The sequence below is a fragment of the Gopherus evgoodei genome, chromosome 1 (genome assembly GCF_007399415.2).
Source record: "Gopherus evgoodei ecotype Sinaloan lineage chromosome 1, rGopEvg1_v1.p, whole genome shotgun sequence".
NCBI classification, from domain to species: domain Eukaryota; kingdom Metazoa; phylum Chordata; order Testudines; family Testudinidae; genus Gopherus; species Gopherus evgoodei.
In genome coordinates this window covers 261,318,411-261,346,211 of record NC_044322.1, presented here as the reverse complement: position 1 = coordinate 261,346,211, position 27,801 = coordinate 261,318,411, and the positions used below count along the sequence as shown (strand labels likewise).

The 27,801-nt window shown below is 43.5% G+C and overlaps 1 protein-coding gene across 1 annotated transcript in view; it reads right to left on the bottom strand.

Moving 5' to 3' along the window:
- TBXAS1 (thromboxane A synthase 1) overlaps window positions 1-27,801 on the bottom strand; it is a 355,058-nt gene that overhangs the window by 238,469 nt on the left and 88,788 nt on the right. Inside the window, exon 3 of the mRNA XM_030544287.1 lies at window positions 26,151-26,244. Coding sequence (XP_030400147.1) covers window positions 26,151-26,244 — 94 coding nt within the window. The remainder of the gene's footprint in view (window positions 1-26,150; window positions 26,245-27,801) is intronic.

The following is a 27,801-nucleotide window of genomic DNA, read 5'->3' as shown; positions in this document are numbered from 1 at the left end:
TAGCAGCAGCAGTAGCATAAGACACAGACCCACAGATAAAATGCGGAGGATTTTTAAGCCTAGTTTAACAGTATCTTAATAAGGGAAAGAAACTAAAACCAGCAGTACTGGTTAATTTTTATCCCCCAGACACTCGTGGCTCTAGCATGAACCCTTTATGGCTCGCAGTTTGGGAAGCACTGATCTAGATAACACTCAAAGAGCTTGTAGGTGCTTGTTTCTTTCTTTCTTTGTTTTGATTTATAAAAATTGCATACCCCAAAAAACACACCTATCCTCATCTCTAGGTTCTTTTGCCAAAAACAGAAGTCTAGCATACAGTATGACTGCTAATCTGAAGAGAAAATAACTATTTGTGGAGGACCACATCAGGGGCCTTACAGACTCACTGCAGATTGTATATTGTGACTTCCGATGCTCTTGTAAAAAGCCAAAGTGGAAACAATAGAAAAAGGAATGACTGATCAGTTTTCATTATACCCAACGTAATCCTAACAATCTCAGTTAAATCTCATGTAACTCTTCTCCTTTCTGACATAAATATAATCCTAGCCTCCACAGTCTCTCCTCAGATGCAAATTCCACTATATCATTGACCATCTTCATTTTGATATCAGCTATATTTTTAAAGTGTGGCAAGAAAACCATAAATAGTCCCATATAGGAGAGCACTTGTGTGACAGAAGGCCATTACAATATATGTTCTCCATTGTGTGCTGAATGCCCCTCAGATAAATTAACAGAGGCATTCAGAGCATATCGCTAATGGTGAGTAAATGTTGTTAGTTCTCTTTGTTGATCTCCTTTCAGGGAAGTGGAATCACATTTTTATAATACCACCTTGCTCTTATATATCACTTTACATCTATATATCCCAAAACAATTTAAAAAGGAGGTCAATATCGATATCTCCATTTTACAGATGAAACTGAGGCACAGACACAGGAAGCTAATTGCCCATTGTCACTCAGCAGGCCCGTGGCAAAGCCAGCACGAGAATCAAGGTATGCTGAGTCGCAGTCCAGTGTTCTACCCACTAGGTCACACAGTCTCCTTTAACAGCCATTGGATATTCTGACTAAAATGCAAACTTCTTAATGGTATTATAGAGATAGACAGGCATAAATGATGGCTATATCATCATTCCAAAAGCAATCTTAGCACAATATGATCCCATGCTGCAAACAGACTGCTGCTCAGGAAAGGAAAGCCGACTCCTTTCCTAACTATGGAGGATTCATAGATGCTATACAAATGCAGCAAATATAGACCACAGGTTTGAGAGCAAACTGCTAAGAATAGGTTTGATGTTGGCTAGGAGGTTGGCTGGGTGCAGCCTTAAAAGTCCTGAGACTGAATTCCAAATAGTTGTTGAAAACAGACTTCTTGGCCTTCTAATCTTTCCTATTAGCACAGGGAAGACTGGAAAAAAGGGATTCCTGTCTTGCTGTTATTACTGCTAATAGCAATTACGAATTCCACTTTAGCTCAGGTAGTAGATTTCTCTGCTTTTTGATCCAGGGGTCCTCCCCTCCCCAGTTTGGATCTTAGCAACAGTGGATTCCTTTCAGACTAAAAAAAGATAAAATAATACTGTGCAAAGGGATGGTTGGCATACTGCAAAGGGACATCAATGCAATCACACGAGAGAGACTACAAGGCTCTGTACAATAACTGGGGCCATGTGTACATATCTTACCTCTTCAATAACAGAATTAGAACTAGGACTCTAATACTATTCACATTTTTTCTTACCATGCAAACCTTCGGGAAGGGTATGGGTTCATTAAACCCTATACACGTACCAGCACCAGGCCTGGTCTTTACTTGGATGGGAGGCCTCAAAAGAAAACTCAAGCAATGCATGAAGCGGTGTTACTTATTTAGTAGGGAGTAGTCTCTGGGACTCTTTTGAAGCAATTCCCCAGCATTTTGCTAAAAAACGCTGTGTTGGTGAAACGGGAGACTTACAATCAAAGCCATTCTATTACCTGTGGTCACTGAAAAGCCCACGTCCAAGACTGCGGAAAAAATTCCCACAGAAACTTAAGATCATTACAAACCTCATCACCTTCCAGGGCCACCTGGGGGGGGGGGCAAGTGGGGCAATTTGCCCCAGGGCCAGGGCCCAGCAGGGGCCCCAACGAGAGTTTTTCAGGGCCCCTGCAGCGGTGTCTTTCACTTGCTCCAGGGGCCCCGGAAAACTCTCATGTGGCCCGGACCCCAGAGCTTCTTCGCTCCTGGTCTTCACAGGGCAGGGGGTCCTGCCGCCGAAGTGCAGCCGGGTCTTCAGGCAATTCAGAGGCCGGGGGGGGTCCTTCCATTCCAGGATCCGCCGCTGAAGTGCCATAAAGACCTGTGGCGGGGACCCCCCGCAGCCAAATTACTGCCGAAGACCCGGCTGCATTTTGGCGGCGGTTCCCACTTTGGCAGGAATTCGGCGGCGGGGGGTCCCTGCCGCGGGTCTTCAGGGTTCTTTGGCAGTGGGTCCTGGAATGGAAGGATCCCCCGCCGCCGAATTACCGCTGAAGTGGGGGCCCCCCGCCGCCAAAGACCCCAGGCCCCCGGAATCCTCTGGGCGGCCCTGCTATCTTCCGCTCTAAATGCAAGGGGCACTTCTTTGACCTCATCTTCTCTAGCACAGATATGCTGAAGTCCTCATCAGCCTGCAATCAGAGCAAATCCATGCCCTACTCCCCTTCCAGCCATTACAGAACTCCGATCCATGCCCTCCCCAAAATCCTCCACTGCGTTAATCACTTGTTCCTGGTCCCACACAGTGCCCCGGGCACTCTACGCCTGGGGACTGGTTTTCCAATGAAAACTGGAATTACACCCAACTGTGAGAGCCCTTACCGCAAGACTGTTCCTTATTTTCATGTTCCCTGTTTGTCCAAAATATTGTGTTTTATCCTGTTATTAAACATGAGTTTTTGAAATAAAATGAGTCTTTACTTGTGACATACATACATATATCACTCAGAGCTAACATTGAAACATATTGGCTGTATGTAGGAATATTTTGCTCCTTGTAGTTAATGCTCAAGAAGCAATCATTACAGGGATAATTCATGGTAGCAAGTAAACATTGCCTGGCCGAATGCATGACATACCGACACATTATTGGGAATCATCGTCAAAATACTCCTTCAAAGCCTCCCTGATCTGAATAGCCTCCTGCTGTGCCCCTCTAATAGCCCTTGTATCTGGCTGCTCAAAATTAGCAGCCAGTCAATCAGCTTCAGTGGCCCACCCCTGGGGAAACTTTTCGCCCTTTGATTCATAAATATTATGCAGAGTACAGCAGGTTGCAATGACTATCGGAATATTTTACTCATTGAAGGCTAACCAGCCAAAAAGACAGCACCGGCAACCTTTTAATTGACCAAATGCATGTTCAACGCTCAGTCAGCACCTGCTGACCCTGCTGTTGAAGCATTCCTTGCTGCTATGTAGGTTCCCGGTGTAAGGCTTCATGAGCCACAGGAGCAAGGGGTATGTGGGGTCTCCAAGGATCACTATGGGCATTTGCACATCCCCATTGGAATCTTCTGGTCTAGAAAGAAAGTCCCAGTGTGCAGTTTTCTATCGAGTTCAGTGTTCTGACAGATGCATGCATCATGCACCTTCCCTGACCACCTGTATCGATGTCAGTGAAACGATCGAGGTGATCCACCAGCACCTGCAAGACCATGGAGAAGTAGCCCTTTCAGTTGACGTACTCCAACACAAGATGATTGGGAGCCACAATTGGGATATGCGTTCCATCTACCACCCCACCGCAGTTAGGGAATCCCATCGCCTCAAAGCCATCATTTTTTCCTGTACATTACTGAGAGTCACAGTCCTTCGTAACAGGAGGCGGTTAATGGCCCTGCACACTTGCATCACCGCAGCCCCCACAGTGGATTTTCCAACTCCAAACTGATTCATCGCTGACCAGTAGCAGTCCGGAGTTGGCAGCTTCCACACAGCGATCGCCAGTCACTTTTTCACAGTGAGGGCAGCTCTCATTCTGGTGTCCTTGCACTGCAGTGCAGGGGTGAACTCTACACACAGTTCCAGGAAGGTGGTTTTGCATATTGTAAGTTCTGCAGCCACTGCTCGTCATCCCATAGGTGCATCATGATGCAATTCCACCACTAAGTGCTTGTTTTCCAAGCCCAGTACTGACAGTCTGTTGTGGCAAGGTGGCCCGTGAACGAAAACAGCAATCTTGAATTATTTGTTTCCATGGCAGACAGCAGGGAAGGCATCACTGATTTACTCTCTGTTTCGCAGCTCATGAAATACTGCAGGACCAGCTGCGTTGTGTTCACAATGCTTATCACCACTCTGGTCAGCAGTTCAGGATCCATGCTGTCAGGTAGAGATGGCAGACATACAGTTTATAAGGGCTGTTGAAAAACAGCGTGAAACAAAGTAGGAAGCCCATGGAATGATGGGACGGAAAGAACTGGGATGATGCATAATGCACCAAGATCCATTCCCAGATCTCTCAGCAGCAGAGGGTGGTGAGTTGTACAGTGGGATAGCTACCCACAAAGCAATACTCTCTCTGTTAATGTAAGAGCAATAACTTTGGATGCACACAACTGAAACAAGGAGCATTGTGTGGAAGTACTCCACCAGTGTTATTAAATCGACTTATGATCGTCAACAAAACTTAATCTGACTTAACTCTGTATGTAAACATGGCCTTAATAAATAACCCTCCTACCCAAAAAACAAAATACTACCCTGTACAAACAATTCTTCCACTGGCAATGGGCTGAGAGAAAACAAACCACACGCAACAGATGTTAGTCATATTGCTTAACCCGCTACTGGAAGCGGATCATATACCATACTCACATCACTGTAGTATAAGAACCTGTGTAGAATAGAACAGATGTGTCATTTTTTGCAACAAAGCAGTGTTGGTCACTATCCTGGCCAAACTTCGAATGGTTAATTACACTTTTCCAGCTATGAAAAAAAAATCCCCTGTAGTTTTAGTGGGATAAGTTACTTTTCATGTTCTGCCCTGAACTGCAAGGCAGTGTATAAAGGCTGCTATTTTCCATTCTGGAGGTGGCTTATATGATCCATACATATAAAAAACACATAGTCATGTATAAACTAAGACATTCGTGCCAAAATTTTAACTCACTAACTAGAGGTTGGAGAAAGAAAATGCTGAATTATATTCTGACAGGTCTAATGGAACAGTTACAGTATCCCAGTTACCACACTGACATTTGAGCAGGATCAAGAGAGAGTTGATAAGCACTGCTAGAAAGAGTTGGAAAAGCATAGGGAGACTGGGAAGAAGGCCACTGAGGTAGAAGGCAACTGCTGCTCTGAAGAGATAGGGTACACTGGGAGGGGGACACCCTGACATCAGCACCACCCTGACTCTCTGCACAGAAAGCAGAAGAATCCCAGGAGCAGCTGCAGGAGCAATGTGGTTGCAAAGCAGTGTGGTGAGGTGCACCTCAACACACGCTGCTGGATGTGCATGGTCTGCTAATCAACTGCGTGGTACCTGAGTTTCTCCTGGGCAGCCGCACAGCCGCACAGCTGAGAGGGAACACAGCCTGTGACTCCATATTAAGGCTGTGCCTGAGGAGTTTATACTTGGTAATTGGCTGGTGAAATCTAAGTATAGAGCTCACAACCAATTTGGGGTTCGTGTCCCGTTTCCTAACATTCTGGACTGAGGTGAGGTCTCGTGCTCTTGAGTCACTGCAGGCAGTGTTACACTCCTCTACATTTGAAAGAGCCAAATTTCTCCTCCATGCTGTCTTGGTGCTCATGGAGGGTGGGGGGCGGTGAGAGGTCACTGAGAGCACAGGAGACACAGACTTGCTGCTCTCAATTTTGGTGTCTGACCCTATCTCAACCCAAAGCAGCCATTACAGGAAAAGGCTGGCTTTGATCCTGTAGGCATGGGAAGGTGGGAGCACGCCCAGTCACTCTGTGGGAATAGTGCATGCACAGTCCAGTCATACCTATAAGGTCTGAGGGGATGCAACACACTCAGTCGCTCTGTGGGGATGGCACTTGAGCTGTTTGGTCACTACTAGATGCTGAGAGGGATTTACATGAGCATGCTCGGTGTGGCACATAATCTTTAGAGATTTTAGCTGCTAAAACTGAAGAAGTTTCTACTGAGCATGTGCAAACCACGATTTTTATAACTTGAACAAATCTGAACAGATTTTCCTGGGAACACAAAAGGCACACACCTAACACAACCCATCCCCCTTCTCCAAAGCATGAGAGAGGTCTAGAGTATTTCAAAGAAAAGATCGCCAAAAGTTTTTAACGTGGGCAAAACAACATATTTTCTCTGTTCTCATTCTCAGAAACAGCTGAGCATTTTGGCTCATAGTTTCCAAAAAAAAAAAGTCAGTCTGAGGCAGACACCTAGTGCGGGCAATTTCTATCCAAACAGTTTAAGTTTGGCAAAATAATAAGCAACTGAAAACAGGATTTTCTTATGGGAAGTGCTGAGCAACCTCAATAATAGGTGGTGTTATCTCCCTATAATAAATAAGATTTGCATATTTAGTGTGAGACTCTAGACTGGTGCACAAATGAATAAAAATAGGAAATATAATCTGAAAACAATCTGATTCTATTCTTTCAAACCTTTAGCACACTCAGTGTCTAGACAGAGTGAGTGTGTAGGCTGCGTGGCAAAGGGCATGAGACTGGGCTCTGTTATTTTAGAGATGGGTTCTATTCTCAGCTCTGGCAGAAGAGACCTTTTGCAAGCTTTAAGTTATCTCATCTGTGAAACAGATGAATGATATAGCCATCCCTCACAGGCTGCAGTATGAGACCTTAGCACAAGGGCTGGGATCAGAAACGTTAACAGCAGTCAGTAGAAGAGCCGGGCCAGGAACTCATGCTCTCTGACTTTTGGCTTAGCGAACCTTCCTCTAGACTACAGAGCACTGTATGAAGGGAGTTGCTCTCTCTGTCTCTCTGATTTTGCTTCCCAAAGATCATGTGACAAATTGAATATCAAAAGACTGCCTGCTGCAGGGGCTAAAAAGCATATTACTCTCAATAAAATTAGACAAGTTGGCAGCACTGCACTTTCTTTGTGATTTTTTTAACATTAGCAGTATGAAACCCTGGAAGTATGCATTTCTTACAGAGTGGTAGGCATGAGACGTTCAAATTAGGAATTCTGTATCCAGGAGTAGGAGGAAATAATATGATCCCATGCCAAGAAATTCTGGATAACAACAACAGGGCCTAAACCACTCCAATGGTGTAAATTTCCATTCCTAGCTTGAATTGTTGAGCAGAAAATAGGGGGAACAGCACAGCTGAGCCAAGAACGGGTCAGATTCTGGCAAAGCAAAGAAACCATAAAGCCGGCCCACCTGGGAAGTTGAAGATTCAGCCAACATAAGGGATTCTCCAGTTGGTGTAAATCTAGCTCTGCCCCACCCTCTCTCTCTAAGCCCCAACCCTGCATATGGGGTACATCAGGTGGAGAGGAAGGGGACCTGGCTGGAGGGCTGTTGCACTTGTGATCCATTACTAGCAGATATAATTTAGGTCAGTGCTTCTCTACTTTTCCAGACTACTGTACCTCTTGTAGGAGTCTGATTTGTCTTGCATTCCCTCACATTTCACCTCACTTAAAAACTACTTGTTTACAAAATCAGACGTGTCACTGCACAAGTGGCAGCTCCAGGCACTAGTGTGCCAAGCACCTGCCCGGGGTGGCAAGCCACGGCGAGTGCCCTGCCAGTCCCTGTGAGGGCAGCAGTCAGGCAGCCTTTGGTGGCATGCCTGCAGGAGGTCCGCCGGTCCCGCGGATTCAGCAGCAATTCGGTGGTTATGCCGAAAACACGGGACCGGCAGACCTCCCGCAGGCAAACCGCTGAATCCATGGGACCGGGGACCTTCTGCAGGCAAGCCACCGAAGACACCTTGCCTGCCATGCTTGGGGTGGCAAAAAAGGTAGAGCCGCCCCTGCACAGCATACTACTACTGAAAAATGTCTTACTTCCTCATTTTACTAAATAATTATAAAAATTAATCAATTGGAATATTATTATTGTGCTTACATTTCAGTGTACAGTATATACAGCAGTATAAATAAGTCATTGTCTGTATGAAATTTTAGTTTGTACTGACTTCACTAGTGTTTTTTATGTAGCCTGTTGTAAAACTAGGGAAATATCTAGATGAGTTGATGTACCCCTTGAGGTACACAGAGGTCTTCCAGAGGGTACACATACCCCTGGTTGAAAACCACTGATTTAGGGCACCCGTGAAGCTCCTTTAACTTCTCCTTGCAGGAGGATGAATTGGTCCCTAGCAATCCTGGAAACCAAAGGACCCTGCTCCTCAGTACTGGTCACTGCACAGAGGATTGGGCCAACATTCCTCTTCTAGTTCAAGATCAAAATAAGAAGACTGATCCTGATGTTATTGCCTTAAGCAAAATCAGAAGCAAGTGCAAGATGAAGAGGGGCAGACAATCTTCCACCCCTTGTAAAAAATTAGAAAATATATATAATTTGTAAATTATTCACTTAACATCCCATAGTTGATCAGCTCATCCAGAATGCAGCCAGATTTCTCAGGTCTCCTCTGAAATAAGAGAGGTTAGATCTACAGGAAAATAGGTTGGATCCAGAAAAAGAAACTGCTTTGAAACATTTGTTTTGAAGCACCTTTGCCCTCCAGCTTCCTATCTTTGTGGGTTTTACCTTCCATAACAGATCGATTTGACATTTATTTTGTGCTAAATGTTAAAATCTCTTCATGCCTTTGAAAGAAAGGAGCAGGAGAAATAGTTTTTAGTTGCCTCTTTTTACAGTAGCATAGTGAAGGGGAAAAAGCAAAACAAACAATTGCTTATCTGTTCTCTTGACCACTTAAAAATGATCCCAAAATAGTCTGCTAAATTGTTTCACCCGGAGCAAAATTACTCATAGATGCATATGCAAGCGCAAAAACAGCATCTATTGATGTGGTGCTGCTGGTGACTTCAATCAAGGAATCAACGTTATTATATTACACATTGTGAAAAGACCATAAAGCTGTAATTATTCTTTGAGATTTCCACAAAGCACAATTATTAAGCTAACATTATCCCAATACTGTTGCAATGGAGATAATATAATCAATATATTTCCTGGATTGATTTTTTTACAAAAAAATATTACTAGCACATTTTACAATGTAGCAAGATTTAGACAAATGCATTAACTGATTTTAGTTTATGATCAGCAAAGTCTTGAGGCAATAGATTGTAATACATTTCATGCCTATTATTGTATCAAGACACTAAATGTCAAAATCTCTGCCGCACAAGCAAGCTTTCCTTGTTGAAAGTCAAGAGAAATTGTAATTATTCTTCTAAGGAGGATGGGGACAGGCTTTTGAGAAGGATTCGACTCTGTTATTCACATTTTTTCTGATACTTTTAAGACAAACAGCAACACAATAACCAAACTGATTGAGGGAGAGGTGGTGGGTTGTTAGGTTTGTATTTAAACTCTTCATTTTTTGTTTATTCATTCCAGTGGAGATGCTTTGGGTATTCATGTTTGCAATATACACACACTCCCTGCAACAACAGTCTTGTGATTAAAGCAGTGAACTGGAATATCTGATATATGGGTTCAGTTCTCAGTTGTACCACAGATTTTGTGTCATCTTGGGCATGTCATTTGGGCTTGTGTCCACTAAAGTCAATGGGAGCTTTGCCATTGATGTCAATAGACTCAGGATCAGAACCTTAAAATTTATTGTGCCTCAATTTCCTCATCTGTAAAATGGACATAATGCTTCCTTTCTCCAACCCTGTGTCTGTCTTGTCTATTTTGCAAGATATTGGGGACAGAAACTATGATATTGTATGTTTGTACAATGCCTAGCACAATAGGGCTCCAATTTTGGTTAGGCCTTTAGGTGCTACTGTATTAAAAAACAATATCAGGTTCAAATTCTGGCACAGTTGTTTCAGTCCTTCATCCTCCTCAGGAAGACTCCAGGCTATTTACTGTGCAAAGTCTCTGGGGAGCCTTAGGGTCTTTGCTCACAGAATTTTCCCTTCCATGGCGTTGTGCTGTGATTAGCTGCCATCCTCCCAATCCCAGAGGTGGCTGCATTTGACTGATGATGTTTGTATTTGAACCAGAATTTTCAAATGAGGATACCTGAAGTTAGGCGACTAAATCAGCGGCTTGATTTTCAAAGGGGTCGAAAATCAAGAGCAGCACCTCTGAAAAGAAGGCCACAAGCTTAGGTGCCTAAATATGGATTATAAATATGGTGCCTATATATGGAATATAAAAATTATTATTCATTCCACCCCTCTCCCCGCTAAAGGCCTCCACTGGGCATTGCTGTCTCTGTGCATGATACAGGCTGGAGCCTGGGATTGGCTGGAGGGGAGCCATCAAGAATGATCTATCAGGGATTAAAAATGTTACCTGCACAACAGATCCAGCCCTTTTGGCCCAAAGGGTGAGTGACGGAGTTAAGAAGTCAAAGTCTCATCCCCAGCACACAGTAGTTGTGCTGAGACTACTGTGCACCCCACAGGGTCCTACAGCCCAGGCTCCAGCCTGAACTTGGAAGTCTACACAGCAATGAAACAGCCCAGCAGTCCAAGCCCTGCAAGCCCGAGTCGTCTTGCACAGGCCAGCCAGGGGTGTTTCTTAGCTGTGTAGACATCCCCTGAGAAATTAGGGGCTCATTTGTGCCACTGAGGGACAGCCCAGGGGCACAGTGCCCCTGGAGGAACCCAGTCAAATTCTACCTGCGTGAAGCAGTACTCCACCCTGAACTCCTCACCATGCAGGGGGAGCATACTGGCTGCTACACATCTTTAGGCAGTGCAGCTTACACCTGCCACTACACCCAGTCCACTCTGCAAGCTGCTACGAAGGGGGACAGGAACCATGGCCTTGCTTTCTCACCTCCCTCTTTGGGAGTAGCCCCTATAGTTTCCTAAGCACAAAGACTGCAATTGTTTGTAGTCCTTATATGGTGGACAAAGAGTGGACAAAGGTTTTTGTGCATTGACTCCACGGCACACCCACATGGGCTGGGCACTTAGCAATTTGCCCATGGCCACAAGGAAATCTGGAGCAGAGACAGTAATAGAACGTAGGCTTGCACCCCTGTGCTGTAATCACAGCATTATCTTTGCAGTCACAGTTATGATGCTATGGAGACAGCGTAGTAGAGGCTGAAAGCACTTCAGAGAACAGAGCCAACATCCAGCATAAAGGCTGACAAGGGAATTTAGTGCTACAGGAATTTAAATAAATAGGGGAAAGAGAAAATTAAAGGGGAAATCTAAAAAGCATACTTTGTATAGGAACCTTGCACCAAACTAACTATATCCTAACTAGAGCTATGTATTCTGGTGGTGTAGGAAACCAAAGAGTTCAGTGTTTTCTTCTTTTGCCTTAGGGAGCCATTATACTTCAAGGTTTGGTCTTCTCACAGTACGTCCTCCATTCCGGAAATGAAATATCATTAGACAGTGAGATAACGTATTTTGAGGCCTCCGAGATGGCTCTGTGGGGCATTAAAAATAAGGAAGTAAAAATGTAAACACAAATATAAATACGAGATACTGCATACTCCCTAATTCTATCTGACATGAACTCTACAAGGCTCCTTATTAAAATGGTGGTTTCTGATATAAGATCACATACTGGGAAATAGGCTACAGTTAACTCCATCATGAACAACCTTTCCCTCCCTTTAGTTATGAAGAGTCCTTTCCAATGTACTTATTTTTATAATGCACATCAAGTTGAAGGATGTCTGCAAATCTGGGAAACAGCTGAAAGATAGCCTGGTCACCCTTTGTTGCTTTGTCTTTAATTTGTTCAATATTCTGGCATATTTTTTGAACTTATCAGGTGCGTTCATCCTTTTCCAAGTGGTAAACCTTGTGAACACTAATAGATGAATCACCAGCTTATTGGTCATTTCCCAATATGTCCTGTTCAGTCAGGTGCCTTGTCAAGCACCAAGGGGCCCTTTGGTATGTCACAACCTGTCCTGGCCTTAATTCAATGAAACACTGCTCCTTTCCTTGCAAGCAATGTATATTGGATAATAGTAAATGTACCCTGAATCCATCAAAACTTTGGGACTCCCTTCTAATCTTTTATTCTGCCTGCTTCCTCCACGGACTCTTGCTCCCAGTCCCCATCTTCTGGGAAGACCTTTTCCCCTTTCTTTCAATGGAGTCTTTAATCTTTCCTTCCCTAGTCCCACAAACCCTGCTAGGCAGTTCATTGCTGCCATCAGGCTTCTCACATCATTGAGCCCCGACCTCAGGTACATAGGATCCTGCCGCCTTCATCTTACCTAAGACATTTTTTCACTCTTGGCTATTGCACAAATTGACTAAGAACCACCAGATCTTGTGTATAAGAAGCAGAGCTGGTCAAAAAATGGGAAAGATGATTCTGAGGGGAAAAAAAATCTAATTATTTTTATTTCTCAAGATTCAATATGGAACAATTTTGTAACGTGTTTGCTGGAATTTTTTTTCTCCAAATTTTCAAAGGTTCACTTACCTCCTTTTTCTGTTTCTCTTCTCCACCCCCTTTTTGCAACTGAGTGCAATAGAACGAATAATGTCCAGTGGCGGGGGGTGTTTTATTTTGTTTCTTTTCTCCTTTTTCCACTCTAACTTTTCAAAACTACTTCATCTTGGAAAGTTGCACAGTGACAAAGTTAAAGTGTTTCACTGTAACTTTTCCAAAGTTGAGGAAGTTTTGAAAAGTTGCTGAGTAGAAAAAGGAAAAATGGAATAAAACCAAAAGCAAAAAAGTCTGAGGGAAAATCCCTAGATGATACCATTAACTCTATTGCATTCAATGATGAAAAAAGAGAAGAAACAAATCAGAATTTTTTTAAAAAGAAATGGTTTTCAGAAACCAAACCAAAATGAAAATTCCAGTTGCAATAAAAAAATTTGTTTTGATTTTGTTTAGAAATTTTCCATTGAAATATTGATTTTTTTTTAAAACGGCACTTTTCCCGAAGAAAAATTGCTTTTGATTAAACCCTGCTTTTTGGTTGAAAAATTTCAAATCAGCTCCATTAAAATGAAGTCTTCACCTACAAAAGCCCACCAGCACTTGGAATTACTGTTTTTTGACTGAGGATTTAAACTAGTATTTTTTTATAATTATTTTCTTACAAGTCAGATAAGCCAGTCCTTTCTTATTCTTCTGTTTATCGAGTTAAGTTTCACTTTTGCTGCAAAAAGTATAAATAAAAATATTGGTGTCCCACACAGGTGCAATGGCAGCTTTACTGCTATGCAATTTATGCTGCCCTATAGGACCTTACATCACATCACACGCCCAGAATACTATCTTTAATACCTCATAATCCATTGTCCCATCTGACTCAGCAAGCCATGGTAAAGATTCAGTTCCCTACCTTCATTCCCCAGATGTTCCCCTTCTGGAAAATTGCCCTTTGTGTCCACTTCCTGGTTCATAAGGAGTGAGTCATGGGCTACGTCCAGACTACCCACCGTATCGGCGGGTTAAAATCGATTGCTCGGGGATCAATATATCGCGTCTCATCTAGACGCGATATATCGATCCCCGAGCGCGCTTATATTGATTCCAGAACTCCATCAACCCCAACGGAGTTCCGGAATCGACAGGGAGAGCCGCGAACATCGATCCCGCGTGGTGTGGACGGGTGAGTTATCCGATCTTAGATATTCGACTTCAGCTACATTATTCACGTAGCTGAAGTTGTGTATCTAAGATCGATTTCCCCCCGTAGTGTGGACCAGCCCATGGAGGCAAAGCAGCCTCAGAAACTGGTGTTCCTGTGATGGCTAAAAAGATCTGAGGTGTGTAGTAGGCTGAAGGGAGATGAGGATGGTATGTCAAGGATATGACGCTACATGATTGGAGAGGGAGCTGTATAGAGCCCTCCACTTGTTATTTAGCACAAGGACCTGCAAAACCAGGACCAGCTAGCTGAGAGACATCCAACCTATACACAGCTGCACTTTACTGCTTTTCATTATCACTCACTCTCCAATCCTTCATGGCCAAGCTGACGACAGTAGCCCAGCCTTTTATTTTACGAAACGGCTCATGCTGCAAACATTTTTGATGGAGTTAGGGTTACGCAGCACTTCTAACAAAACCCTAATGAAAATAAATTGTTATATATTTACCATATGCTGAAGAGCATATGGCTAATGCATTTAGACACTGCTAATAAAGTTAAGACTCAGCTAAATATGCAGGCTCATGGATAATGCCTGTTGTAAGCAACCATTCTGGGTTGTCTATAATTCCAGCACTATAACTGATACCTGGCAATTATAATAAGTAGTTGTATTCATTTAGATGGGGAGTTCTATGCATTCTAATAAAGGGGGGGAAACAGTGTCTGGAGTCACTAAATTCTAACTTTAAAGGTGGAGGGAATGAATGTAACTTCATTTATATAAATGGATATGCATCTATTTAATATAACAGTGATTCTTTTATGTTCTAAGTTCAGAATCCAAGAGACTTTTCTTGGCCAACAGTCATTCTCCCCAGGCCAATGACTCACCAACATGATGACAGCATATATTTAACAGATTGCCATTGTTCTACTCAGATTATTTCTCCCTTCTTAAGCGTTTGTGTACAAGGTGTTAGATTCACAGCCATGGATTCTGAAGTCCTTTATTCATGACATTATCGTGTCATTCTTCAAATGAGACACAGTGCGAAGGTGCTGACTCCTTACGGTCACCAGAGCAGAGGAGTTGTTAACCCTGGAGTTCAGGCTAAAGTGTAATTTGGTTGGTTACATTTTGCTTACCTACAGCTCCCTAAAATTACACTTGAATATACTTCACTTGCTGACTTAAACTTGTTTAGTGTTGCTGTAAATAACTGCTGCATTTCACCCAAAAGATAGCTGCATTTCAGTGGTATGTGAACTAACTCCTATGTACAGGACAGCCTTTATAAAAAGCGACGAGTCCTCTGGCACCTTATAGACTAACAGACAGATTAGAGCATAAGCTTCCATGAGAGCTCATTCTCCAATAAGTCTGTTAGTCTATAAGGTGCCACAGGACTCTTTGTCGCTGTTTACAGATCCAGACTAACATGGCTACCCCTCTGATACAGGATAGCCTTTGTGATTCTTTGGGATGAAAGTGGTTATGTAAATGTAAGGTATTCTTAAAAAAAAGTTCTAACTAAAGCTATGTTTATGTCATGGAAGTCTCAGAATCTGCGACTTCCAGAGACCGCCCTGACATTCTTTGCTTCAGCCACAGGGGCTGCAGGACTCTGGAGCTGACAGCCAGTGGGGCCCTGGCAGTGTTTGAGCAACAGGCAACATGGGGCCCCCTGCAAGGTTCCAGCGACAGGTGACAGACTACTGAGGGGGCCCTTCTCAGGGTTCCAGCAATGGGCAACAGCCTCGGGGCGGGGGGAGGGGGGCAGACGCCTCAGGTGAGTGGCTGTGGGTGTTCCATTTCTCTTTGGGAAATATGGCCACCCTGCAGCTCCCAGCCACTGTGGGCGGAGGGGACTCTCCTGAAGCTTCCAGTTCTGCAGGCAGAAAGGGAACCCCACAGCTCCCAGGCCCCATGGGGAAACCATGGAGCCGCAGCAGCAAAAGTCACAGACAGGTCTTGGCTTCTGTGAATTTTTGTTTATTGCCCATGACCTGTCCGTGACTTTTACTAAAAATAACTATGACAAAATCTTAGTCTTAGTTATAGCACTTGGCAACCTCCCCATACATCACTGCCCCAGTAATGTATCTCAACTACCGTACCCATCAATACAGGGTAGATCAATCTCCACATCTATGAAATCTTTAGCCTCTTTGATAAACTGCTAACAACAGAGCAGTGTTGGAACCTTTGTGTGATGCATACCCCTTTCCAATGGAAACTGGATGGAGATAATCATTTAACATAAGCTACCAAACAGCTGTTGAATAGCAATGGTTTTTGGCCACTTCTGATCTAGACTGGATTGGAACTGATAAAATATTGTTTATTGCTATTATTATTACTAATGTAATACTCTTCACTTGTATGTCACCTTTGATCAGAGGATCACAACTTGTTTTACAAACACAAGATGGGAGACCTGGGTTCTATACCTGCTCTGCCATTGGCCTAACAGGTGAGCTTGATCAAGTCACCTGATCTCTCTGAGCTTCAGTTTCCCCATCTGTAACATGGGGATAATAATACTGACCCCTCCTTAGAAAAGTGTTTTGAGTTCTACAAAGAGATAGATCTTATTATTATTAAAGAATTCTCACCACACTCCCATAAGTGTTAATATATTATATCAGTTATACAGATGGGTAAACCAAGGCACAGAACAAGTAAACCTATGACTCTCAAAGCCACCAAGGGGACTGAGATACCCAGTTAGTTTTATTGGAAACTGAAAATCTCAGCCTAGGTGACTTGCCCTAAGTCACACAGGGAGTTAAAGGCAAAGCTGGGAGTATAGAGTCCCTATTCTCATTCACCATTGCTACTACTTAACAAGCATCTTCCTTCCATTGTAGAGGTGAAGTCCTCCATATCCTATTAGCAATCCCCTGACACACCAGTCCCCACAGCATTTAATAAGGTAAGCTTCTATAGTTACACAAAACCAGCTTGCCAATAAGAGCAGCTAAGGAAAGTGTTACACAGCTCACCAGCAAAACCGTGACCACTTTTACATAGCTATTCTCTGCTGCCAAAGGGAGTCCCCATCCAGTCATTTTTGAGCGGGCGTTATTTCTAGACAGAAAAAACAAGTGTTTTTTTAGCTCAGGTTAGCTAAATGGATTAAAATAGCAGGGAAGATAGACAACTCAGCTTTGAACTTGGGTTAGCAACTCAAGTTAAAGCTTATAGGAGAGCCTGGGGTAGAATTCAAGCTGCTAACCTGAGTTAAATGACAAGTTGTCATGTCTTCACTGCTATTTTAACCCAGAAGACATGGCAACTTGGTTTTTAGCTCAGGTTAGCAGCTTGAATTCAACCCCAGGATCTCCTATTGACTTTAACTCAAGCTGCTAATGCAAGTTCAAAGTGAGTTGTCTCATCTTCACTGCTATTTTCACCTGAATTAAGAACAGCCCCTTTTTTTGTTGTTGTTTTTGTTTTTTACAGCATAGACATACACAGTGCATCTGAGAGGGTGACAGGTGCTGGGCCAAGTAGTAAAATGGCAAACAAACAATGGGGATTTCTTAGATGCTGAAAGGGATGGCAGAGACCCACCTCCTCCTCTGGAGAGGAAAACCTGTTATTTGGAGAAGCAAGAAAGCGTGTAATAATAATACTGCCCAATCAGCTTCAAAACTTGAATCTCTAGCAGCTTCCACTCTCACCATATAGTCACATGTGAGTTGGTCTATTTGCTTATTGTTTTGTTTGTTTTATTTAGTTTCTAGCTTCTTACAAGAGTGTTATTTTAAAAAGAGAGTTATGGTTTTCATCTGGCATGCCACTGAGTGCTGCTAACAGAAATGCAGGGTGCCTCAGCACTCAGCATTTCCATAGAAAGGCTTCCACAGAGCAGAGAAATATATGCATGCCTCATCAGTATGCACATGTCTCTGAACTGAGTACAAGTTAATAAGCTCAAAAGGGATAGATGGATGGAGCTAAAGCATAGACGCTTAAAAGCAATTAAGTGAACCCAAATGATTTTCCTAGGGTGACCACCCGTCCTGAATGGGGCAGGAAAGTCCCAAAATGCAGAATTCAAGTCCCAGTCCTGGGCTGAATGACTCCAGGACAGTATTGGTCTCGGATTCCCTGCGGCACTGCCATGGCCGGCTACAGGCACCAGCTAAGGAAGCAGGTGCTTGGGGTAGCACTCGTCTGCTATCAGGGAGGCATGTCCGGGTCTTCGGCGAGAATTTGGCGGCGGGTCCCTCAGTCGCTCTCTTCCTGCCACCAAAGTGCCGCCGAAGAGGAAGAGAGGGAGTGAAGGACCCGGCGCCGACAAATGCAGCAGTCCGATTGAGCTGCCGCTGATGTGCTGCCAATCAGCTTTCCCCCCCGCCGCTTGGGGCAGCAGAAACCCTGGAGCCAGCCCTGGGCACAGCTCCACGCCTGCTCGAGGCTCAAGGGGCAGCACCAGCCTCTTCCTGGTGTGTTTGGGGTGCAGAGGGGGGGCTGAGGCGGGCCTTAGGCCCCTTTGCCATGAGGTCCCGCCCTCTTCTCCTCCCCAAGGTCCTGCCCTTGGCCAGTCCAGTCCAGAAGCTGGGCAGTCATAAGGGAGCCTGGACCACTGTGGAGAGCCTCAGACCTTCCACCTGCCCTAGGTGACATGCCCTGGAGGGCGAGGACCAGTGTTCCCATTAATTTTTCCCATCCATGTGTGAAAGGAATTTTGTTATGTGCACCAATATGGAGGTGATGTGTGGTGGGGGTGGGACCAAAGGGTTCAGAGTGTGGGTGGGGGCTCAGGCAGCGGGTAGGAGTGTAAGGGTGTGAGGGCTCCGGCTGGGGGTGAGGGATCTGGGGTGGGGCCAAGGATGAGGGGCTTAGGGCTGGCGCAGAAGGTTGGACTGGGAGGGGAGGGCTCCGTCTGGGGGTGGGGCCAGGGATGAGAGTTTGGGGTGCAGTCTGCCCTGGAGCTATGGCAGGGAGAGAGGACTCCCCCCAGCTCTCTCTCCCCACAACAGCACCTGGGCAGGGGGAGGGGAGGGAGAGGCAGGTCCGGGGCTGGGTTGGGTTGGGGGAGGGGCGCCCCAGCCACAGCAAGTCCGGGCCAGGGCCAGGTTGGGGCTGGGGGAGGGGCTCCCCTTCCCCGGCCGTGGCAGGTGCCAGACAGGTTCCATGAGCACCTACACGGTGCTTAATAGGCTGCTGTGCACCCGCACAGCTTACAGGGAACTTAGATGGGAACACAGGCCAGGGGCTGCTCCCAAGCATCCCAGTCCCCCACCCAGGGCAGGTGGAGGGTCTGGGTTTACCCAAGCAACCTGGTGGCTCTTACCATGGCCCAGCTCTTGGCTTCCGGCCTAGCCAGGGGGTGGGGCCTTGGGGGAGAAGAGGAGGAGCAAGGGTGGAGCCATGGAGGGGTGGGGCTCCTGCATGTGTCTTGCTAGATATGTCCTGTGGCTATTTTTATGGTCTCTGCTTACTCTTGTTGTTAGTTAGGGATAGTATCTTACTTGAGTGTGTTAAAGAGCTGCATTTAATAGAAAGGGAGAACAGGGACAAGCATGAGGCCTAGCAAGTGATACAGAAATACTTCCAAAGGTGCCCATGAAACATCACTTATTGCTGACAGCTGTTGAATGCCTTTATGATGAATATTGAGGACACTGTTTTCTTCCTAGCCTACCAGCTTTCGGTGCTCACTTCCCTCAGATTTCTTCACCTCACTGGATTGTGAGTAACAAAATACTATGCCCAACACCCTTACTTGGGCCTCACTGCTGCTCTCGCAATTCTATCACCAATTCCTAAAGTCAGGGGACTCTCAAGGTTTTGTGCTACAAGAAAAAAAATAAAACCACTGCAAATTCTGAGCCTAAAATCATCAACAAGTTCCCTTCAAGTTTTCCACATGTATTCTTCAAAAAGGAGCATCTCTAAATAAAATGGGGCAAGCCCCAAAGATTTCCCTTTTTATATACATTCTATTGTCACTGATGTACACATACTCATACTAAAGTGTTCTCATGTATGAGAAAGGTATATCGAAGTAAATGCAAGTGTGAGAATTTGATGGTGGCTAGCCTGAGAACAATAAAGACCTCTATTTAGACACAAAAATATTTTATTTTTATTTCATTTCTCTGCCACCTATCCTGAGAATGAAGCACCTCCCAAAACATAATACTCACAATTGAAAAATCTAACATTCAGTACAATTTCTTGGTTCATCAGTATATCACAGGCAGCAGCAATGCAAACTTCCCCACAATGCTCCATCAACATGCTTCAATCCTGACCTAAATAGGCCACCTCTAGGATTTACAGAGTGGTTCAGTCTCCACTGCCAACCAGGGTACCACTTTGTGCCAGCTGTGGGGGCGTTTCTTTTTATTTCTGTCATGTGTGTATCTATCAGTAGGAACTAGACTGAGACCATCAAACTCATTTCACTTAAGCCACCAAGCAGGGCCGGCGTTACCATTTAGGCAGCCTAGGCAATCGCCTAGGGTGCCAGGATTATTTGGGGGATGGCATTTTGCTGGGGGGGCGGCAGGTGGCTCCAGCTGACCTGCCGCAGGCATGCTTGCAGAGGGTCCGTTGGTCTGCGGTTCCGGTGGAGCTGCCACAGTCATGCCTGCGGACGGTCGGCTGCTCACGTGCCTCTGGTGGACTGCCTGCAGGCAAGCCGGTGGCAGCTCCACCAGAGCCATGGACCAACGGACCCTCTGCAGGAATGACTGCGGCAGCTCCACCGGAGCCACGGGATCAGTGTGGGGGGCGGAGAAATGGCCGTGCGCCTAGGGCGTGAGAAACCCTAGCGCCAGTCCTGCCACCAAGCAAGCTATGGTAACAACTTTCATTACCAGCTGGATGTAGATCTGAACCAGACCACAAACTAGAGTTGACAAGCAGTATTTTCCATTACCAAACCTGTGAGATAACTTTTTTAAGTAACCAGAGATGGCTGTACCTTGCATTTCACATCTAGCTGCACGGTATTAAGTTAAAAATAAAGAAATTTAACAAACCTTGAATTCTTTCTGATGTGCAAGGGCATTTGCTCATTGCTTTTCCCTTAAATGGTAATTTACTAATACCACACTGATTCTTAGAAAGTCAAGCCAGCCTCACATCACTGTGAATTGTGAAATAACCGATTTTTATAAAGGCTACTATCTCAAATAGATCTCTCTTGCTAAGACTGCTGAAACATATAGGTTGCACAAAGGGTTAGCAACATACTAGCCACTCTCCTCTTGGGAGACCAGAGTTCAAATTGATATTTAAAGTCGCATGTGAAAATTAGTGGGTCTAAACCTAAACATTAATACACATTTGAGCACAATTCTGTTCAAATGAAGCCCAGAATTGTACTAGCAGTTCAACAGATCAACACTGGGGCACTGAGTAAGGAAGACACACAGAGCTCCTGCTTGTCCTGCTTGGTTCTTACATTCCTGTTAGCCTATATTTGTACAGTATTAGAACTTACAGCCCCTTAGTTTCACGAGTTCTAGGGTTGTATAAAACAAGATTTAAAAATTAAACCTATTAGACACGTGCAGAACCAAATTGACTGGTCCTGGGTCCTGTACAAGGGAGTCAGTATCAACTGCAAATCAAAATAAAGGAGATTGATGTAGCTAAGAGGAGAGAATATATATACAGATATATGCACATCCATACCATGAATCAAGGCCCAGTACAATACAGCATTCTGTGCAGTGCCTAGAGTTGTATCTCTAATATATGTGTTTCATTCAGTAGAAATATATGAACAGGCCTCTAATGTGAGAAGAATTTTCCCAAAGCATTAGAGATGACTAAAACCACCCAGTAACATTTTTACAGGATACAGTGTCAGCCCGCAATACATGTCCATGACCGAATGGGGAAGATAATGAGAAATCTGTTCATTATGCCAAGGCCTTGTTTTTCAGTTCCCACTTAAATATCAATCAACTGGCAAACAAACACTTCCCATTCCATTCATCTCTTCTTGTTTATCTCTACAAAACAACACAAAACCATATGCAAGCTTTTACTGTCAGTGCAAAGCTATATTACTCCTGCAATTAACACAGGCTGATAGGTTAGTTGTGAGCTCCCCCTTTTTTCCCTCCCATTCTTCTCACCATTTGTTTCTCTTAAACCTTGCTTTGGTTTAAGTGCTGTGTCATTAAATTCCAGAACAGTCAGTGCTGCAGCTTCAGTCTCCAAACACTGATCTGCTGCTTTCTAGTTCAAAAATTAGACAGGAGTTAATTTCATTATGGCAAGGGCCCTGCATTTTGTTTGTTTCTTTGACTTGCATATCAAAGGATGCTTTGGGCAGATATGTAGTGGGAAAGAATCACATTTGATCTCTTGTTTCTCCCCACACCCTTCACTCCATAAAACTGCTCAGCCCAGCCCAATCCAACACTGAAGGAGACAAAGCATCCATACAGTGCCCATTTTCCATTCAGTAGAAGAGGGCTGCTCAGGGGAAGCCCAGGAACAACAAGTAACCCAAGCAGGAATAAACAGAGCAAACAAAGAGCATCTTGTCCATGCTGAGAGAGGGGCTAAAAGAGCAATGTCGTTCATTAAAATGCAAGGCAGGGAGGCAGCACACAACCAGTCACAAGCATGGTTGAAGCTTCAAATGAATAATGGTGAAAAACTAAAATATAAGCATGCCAACGTATGGACCCAAAGCAGCTCACCCAACAGTTTAGAAGGTGCAACTGGTTATAAAAGTCCCTCCCACCAAAAAAAACAAAAACAACAAACCCCACCCCCCCACAAGAACATGACATTTTTCAGCTCAGCAAAGATCAACAGCAAGTTGAATAGTACACAGTGCCCACAGGTAAAGTACGTGATTACTAGAACTATTAAAATGTCAAGATAATGACATTTTAAAACAGCATAACTGGTAACTGCTTTCTTAGGAAAGGGTGAGGGAGAGGGGGAGGGGATACAACACTGTAAGAGCAACAGGTCAAGTGTTGTCTCTGGCTCCTTGGGGGAAGGGCCGTGTTACATACGTTAGTTTTTAAACATATTTGTCACATAGTAAAACCATTAGCTTGTGAATTAAGAGATTCAATTTTTAAATAGCCCGTGGCTCTAATGCCCTGTTTTGTTTGTGTGCTCTGTGTAAGCCTTGTGCATCCGGTTATGCTTCCAAGGTGGGGGACCACATTGGTTTTCCCACAGATTTGTAAGAAAAATGCAAGATTGTTGAGGGGAGGATGAGAAACACTCAAGGGTTCCTGGTGAAATTGCATTTCTGTCTGCTACAAATCTCCTGCTCAGTTACTGGGAAAATTAAACACAATGTTTTTACAGCATAATCACTTTTACTCCTGCAGCAGATGTTACCCACTGCAAATGGTTCTGATATAACTGAAGTATTTTTAATCTAATATCTTGGACTCTGAGGTAATTTCCCATCTGCAGGACTGCAATAATTCCATATCTTCTTTTCTTTAGCAGATTAACTTGGGTATGTTTTAATTTCAGGGTGTGACTGTTGCTCTCTCTCCTGTTCTTAAAAGAGAAGTGGGACCTTACGAGTAATGGAACAATTTGCTGTTTCAAGTCAGCTCTTACCTTTTTATTCATTTCCCTGCACCTCCCCACAAATTTCTCCCCCCACCATCCACATCTTCCAGCTCTCAAACGACACTTCATAGCAGCGACCCTCATTCCAGCCAACAGACAGAGATTTCACAAACACTACATTTACTTTTTTAAACTAAACAATACATACTCTTCAATAAAGTGTTTTTGTTTACACAGAAGAGATATAGACAAACGTTTGAATTTTGTAACAGAAATTTGATTTGTAGATTTATAATAAAAAAGAAGCACTCTGGGCAAAATCCTACTCGCATTAGTAATACTTCCCCCTCATTTCAAGGCAATCTGAGAAAGGGAGATAGGGCCTGAGGGCCTGATACTCTTCTCACTTATATGATGAAATAAAACTGGCATTAACCCCATTAACTTTACTAGAGCTACAGCTGGTTTACATGATTTTTGTGAGGGGAGAATCAGGCCCATAGGTTTTATTCAGGTATACAAGTAAGTACAAGTGTTATCAATTCTTACAATTTTATTGTGAGTCTTGTGGTATTTGGTGTTTTTCTTAAAACTCCAGCTCCTGGACTTATGAGATTATGGAAGAATTTCAGTGTTCATTTTAAAAGGTTTCTAGCCTTCATGGCTGCAGAGAAAAGCTTGAAAATGTGACCTAAATGCAGCCAAAACCCAGAAAGCAAACAGAAAAACCTTAAAACATATATTTTTAAAATCTAATGGATTTTTAAACCATTTATGATTTTGGCAGGCCTGACATGATTTTTGAATGCTGGGGGTTAGCAATGCTGAATACAGTGAGAAGTATTCGGCCTTTCAAAGAGGCTTGGAAGAAAGGCTGTTTATAAGATCACTTATATACAATCACATTATTGCATCTCACATGTAAGTGCAAAGAGTTTTTACTGTTCTATACATGATGATGGGATGTACAAGCATTTTACTTCTTGCATCTGAGCTGTCCTTAGAAACTAACCCAGCCATCAAACTGCTGCTGTGCCCTCACAACTAGGTCCATAAAATCCATCCTCGTTCCCAGTAAGATGACATATTGCCTCTGGTTATCTCCTACTGGGAGAGGAGGAGATGTCCTTTTTTGAGTTCAGTACAGTACATGCGTATGTGAAAATGCTACCATTAGAAAACAGCCTGCAGCACAAACATGATCTTCCTGTTACCAGCATGTTGCTATGGGCACTATTTCTGAGAAAACAATCAAAGAAACAGAACAGGAAAATACAGAAGAATGTTTCAGGGGAGGAAAACAAATTACAAAGAGCCTGGACTAAATACGACATGTGCCTAGCTCCTACTGACAGTGATAGAACTGATCATGCTCACCCACAATAGAACAGAGGCATTTTCAAAAGAACTTAAATGATTTATGACTGCAAATCCATGGGACTTGTGCTGTTAAGACAAGCTTAAGCACGGTTTAAAATCTCATACAGAATTCTTATTTCTAACTACTCATGCATGAACATAAAACTGTGACTGCATATCAGTTTTAAATTGTTTTATTTTTAAAAAGCCCTGTAAAGTAGCATGTGTTTTCTCTTCATTATATCATTTATGTTAATTTAGTGCACATAAAAGAAACCAGTTTCACTAAAGTTCTCTAAGTACAAGCTGAGGAAACAGCAGTGAAAACTTCCCCACACTACTCTCATCAGTGCCTCAACCCTGTTCAAGAGCAACTCCCTCTAGGGGTAAGAGGGTGACTCAGTTCTCTGTCAGCCTGTTGCTGAAAAAGTGCCAGGAAAGGGATCAATTGTGCTTTGTCATCAAAGAGACAAGAGATTAGTTACTTTCAGACTCCAGGCTGGTTTCAAACCAGCTCCATGTCTCATTACTGCCTTCCAGTCCTTGTTAAGGTCATTCAGCCTTTTAAATTCTCTCCTGGTTGAAACTGGGTGCACACGTGAAAACAACTATTTAAAATTAGTTTCACCATAGAACTGAATTTGGATTTACATTAATATTCCAGGCATCTCAAAATGCCTTACCAAATAATGAATCAGATACTGGTGGTGTAACCACTTTAACAGCAAAAAGAACTATACTCTCATTAACATCTCTCAGACAATCCTGGACATTAAGCCTTTTTGTTGTGGGGGTGGGAAAGGGGGAAAATATGGCCTGAACACTGGAGTTATTCCGGATTTCTTTCACAAAGTGCTTGGGAATCTTGAAAACCAACATGGAAAGCCACCAATGTGAATGGGAGAGACTTTAACACTCCATACCTGAAAAATGACAGAGCTCCACTGTGAACTCAGATTGAGAGATTGGGTCCTTGGGAGCTTTATTGAAATCAGACCATAAAACAAACATTTCTCTTGATGAAACAGTTCTTTTGTTGTACATGAGCAAACAAAAATAAAACTCCCCTCCCTCAGAAAAGACCTTAAAACTGGGGACAAGGGAGCAGTATTAGTTAATGGTATCTAACTTCATTTACTTGATTGGAAGTAAACAAAGTTACTGCTTTGAAATAATCATGTACAATCAGCAACAGAGAGCTGTATAAACTGAAACCGCTCAGAACAAACCAGTCAGAGCTAGTTAATATAATCTGTTCTATTCACATAACCAAGCTTACTCCACCAAGGTCATGAACTTTCCTGGAAAAGCTCAAGTAATTAGCTTCAGAAGCTTACACCCTTTCTTTCCGTCTGGTTAATTTTGTCCTTAAACCAGTGCCTCTTACAGGTGGCTGCTTGCTATGTTCCTTCTGGTCACAACGGTGAGTTGTGCTTGTTATGTCCCCCGGAAGATGCTCAAAGAGCAGTGATCAATAGCTACAAGATCACTCTCTCCCTTCCCCTTGTCCCCCATCTCCCCTGCTCTTTTAAAACATTTTTGGATAGATACCAACTTAAACCCTTCTTACCTGGCGAAAGAACAGCAGGTTTCCGATAAAAGGCAAAGGTGCAGGATGCCTGATACCCACCCTCTTCAGCCTGGAGAACGAAGAGGTGGAATACCTGGGAAAAGGGTTAAATAGACAAGAAATTAGTGTTGGACGGAGTCACCATATTGCTTTCCAGAGGAATTAGATCTAATAGAGTTCCTGGAGTAAGAGTAGGAGGATGCTTTCTGCAATCAGTCAAATGGCACAGTCAATGAAGCAGTACTGCTCTGCAGCTCCATTTATTAAGCACACTTGCAAAAGCTAGTGGATTGATGCCGGAGGAACGGGCAGTAGAGAAAAGAGATTCTTCAATACAGCATATCTAGGCCTGGAAGCTTTTGGGGCACGTGATTTTGCTCTCAGATACACCAGGGTAAATCAGAAGAAACTCCTGTGAAGTCAATGAAGGTACACTGCCATAACATACATGAGGTTAGAACAGGCATTTCGTTTCTGACTGGTGGCACAGGGAGTGGTCAATTCCCTTCTCCACCACTGCCGATTGAGAGCACTGGTGCAAGAACTCAAGCTGGAATTAGCAGTGCCAGAGACAAGATACGGTCAGTATCTCAGGGGGCTGTAGCTTCTGTGCCAAATGTACTGATTAACTGATTTGACAGCTACTAGTCAGCAACTTAAAACAAGATAAAATAGGAAGAACCGAAAACCAATGGAAAAACTCCCAGGCACATCAACTGTCAAATGCTGTGGCTGCGCATCATAAGACAACACTTAAAACCTTTACACCAAAATCAATTTTAAATAGGAGTGGTGTTTTTAGGTAGTGAAATCTGCCAGGGACGAACATGAACAATTGTAGTTAGCCAGATACCCAATAAAGCTTTAATCGAATAGTAACACTATAGGGACAAAACACACTGAAGTCAATAGAACAACTCCCACTAATTCCAATGAGATCTAACCCCCAGGCTCCAGTTCAGTTTAAGGATTGTCTGTGGAAGAGTCTGCTAGTCACACAACCTTCATACGCTCCACTTGAAAAGCCCAAGGTGAAATATAGATGCTTGGCTCTGCTCTTAACTAAAGGACAGAAGGTGCATGCTCCCCCTTGAGGAAAAAAAAAAAGATAAAAAGGAGAATAGTTGGACTCTGAAAAGACTTGTTGGAGGAAACCATCTTTTGTGTCATATCTTGATTTTTTTTTCTCCCGGTGTCAAAGAATTCTGGGTGCTGAAACATTCCATAATTAGAAATGGGAAGAGAGAGTTGGATCTCCTGGGACCAGCAAAACAAAGTGAGACTAAAGTATCTAGTTCTAGTTAGTGGTATTTTGTATTTTTTTATCCCCAAATGATTTCTTATACTATATCAACTTCTGCTGATTTTCCTCTGTGACAATATTTAAAAAGAAATTATTATTACAGAGTACATGTCTGATCATTTTTAGATAGCAACATTTTTTAGATGACAAGACAAACCTGTGGGAGCACAAATTCTGAATAGAAACAAACTTATCTTTGGTTCATGCAAGAGCACAATTTCAATGTGACAGGGAATTGTGGAAAAAGAAAAGGTGGGGGAAGGCATATAAGTCCACATTTACTATATGTTTGATGAATATTATTGACTGGGGAGGGCTATTTAACAGCATTAAAATTAAGAGATTTTT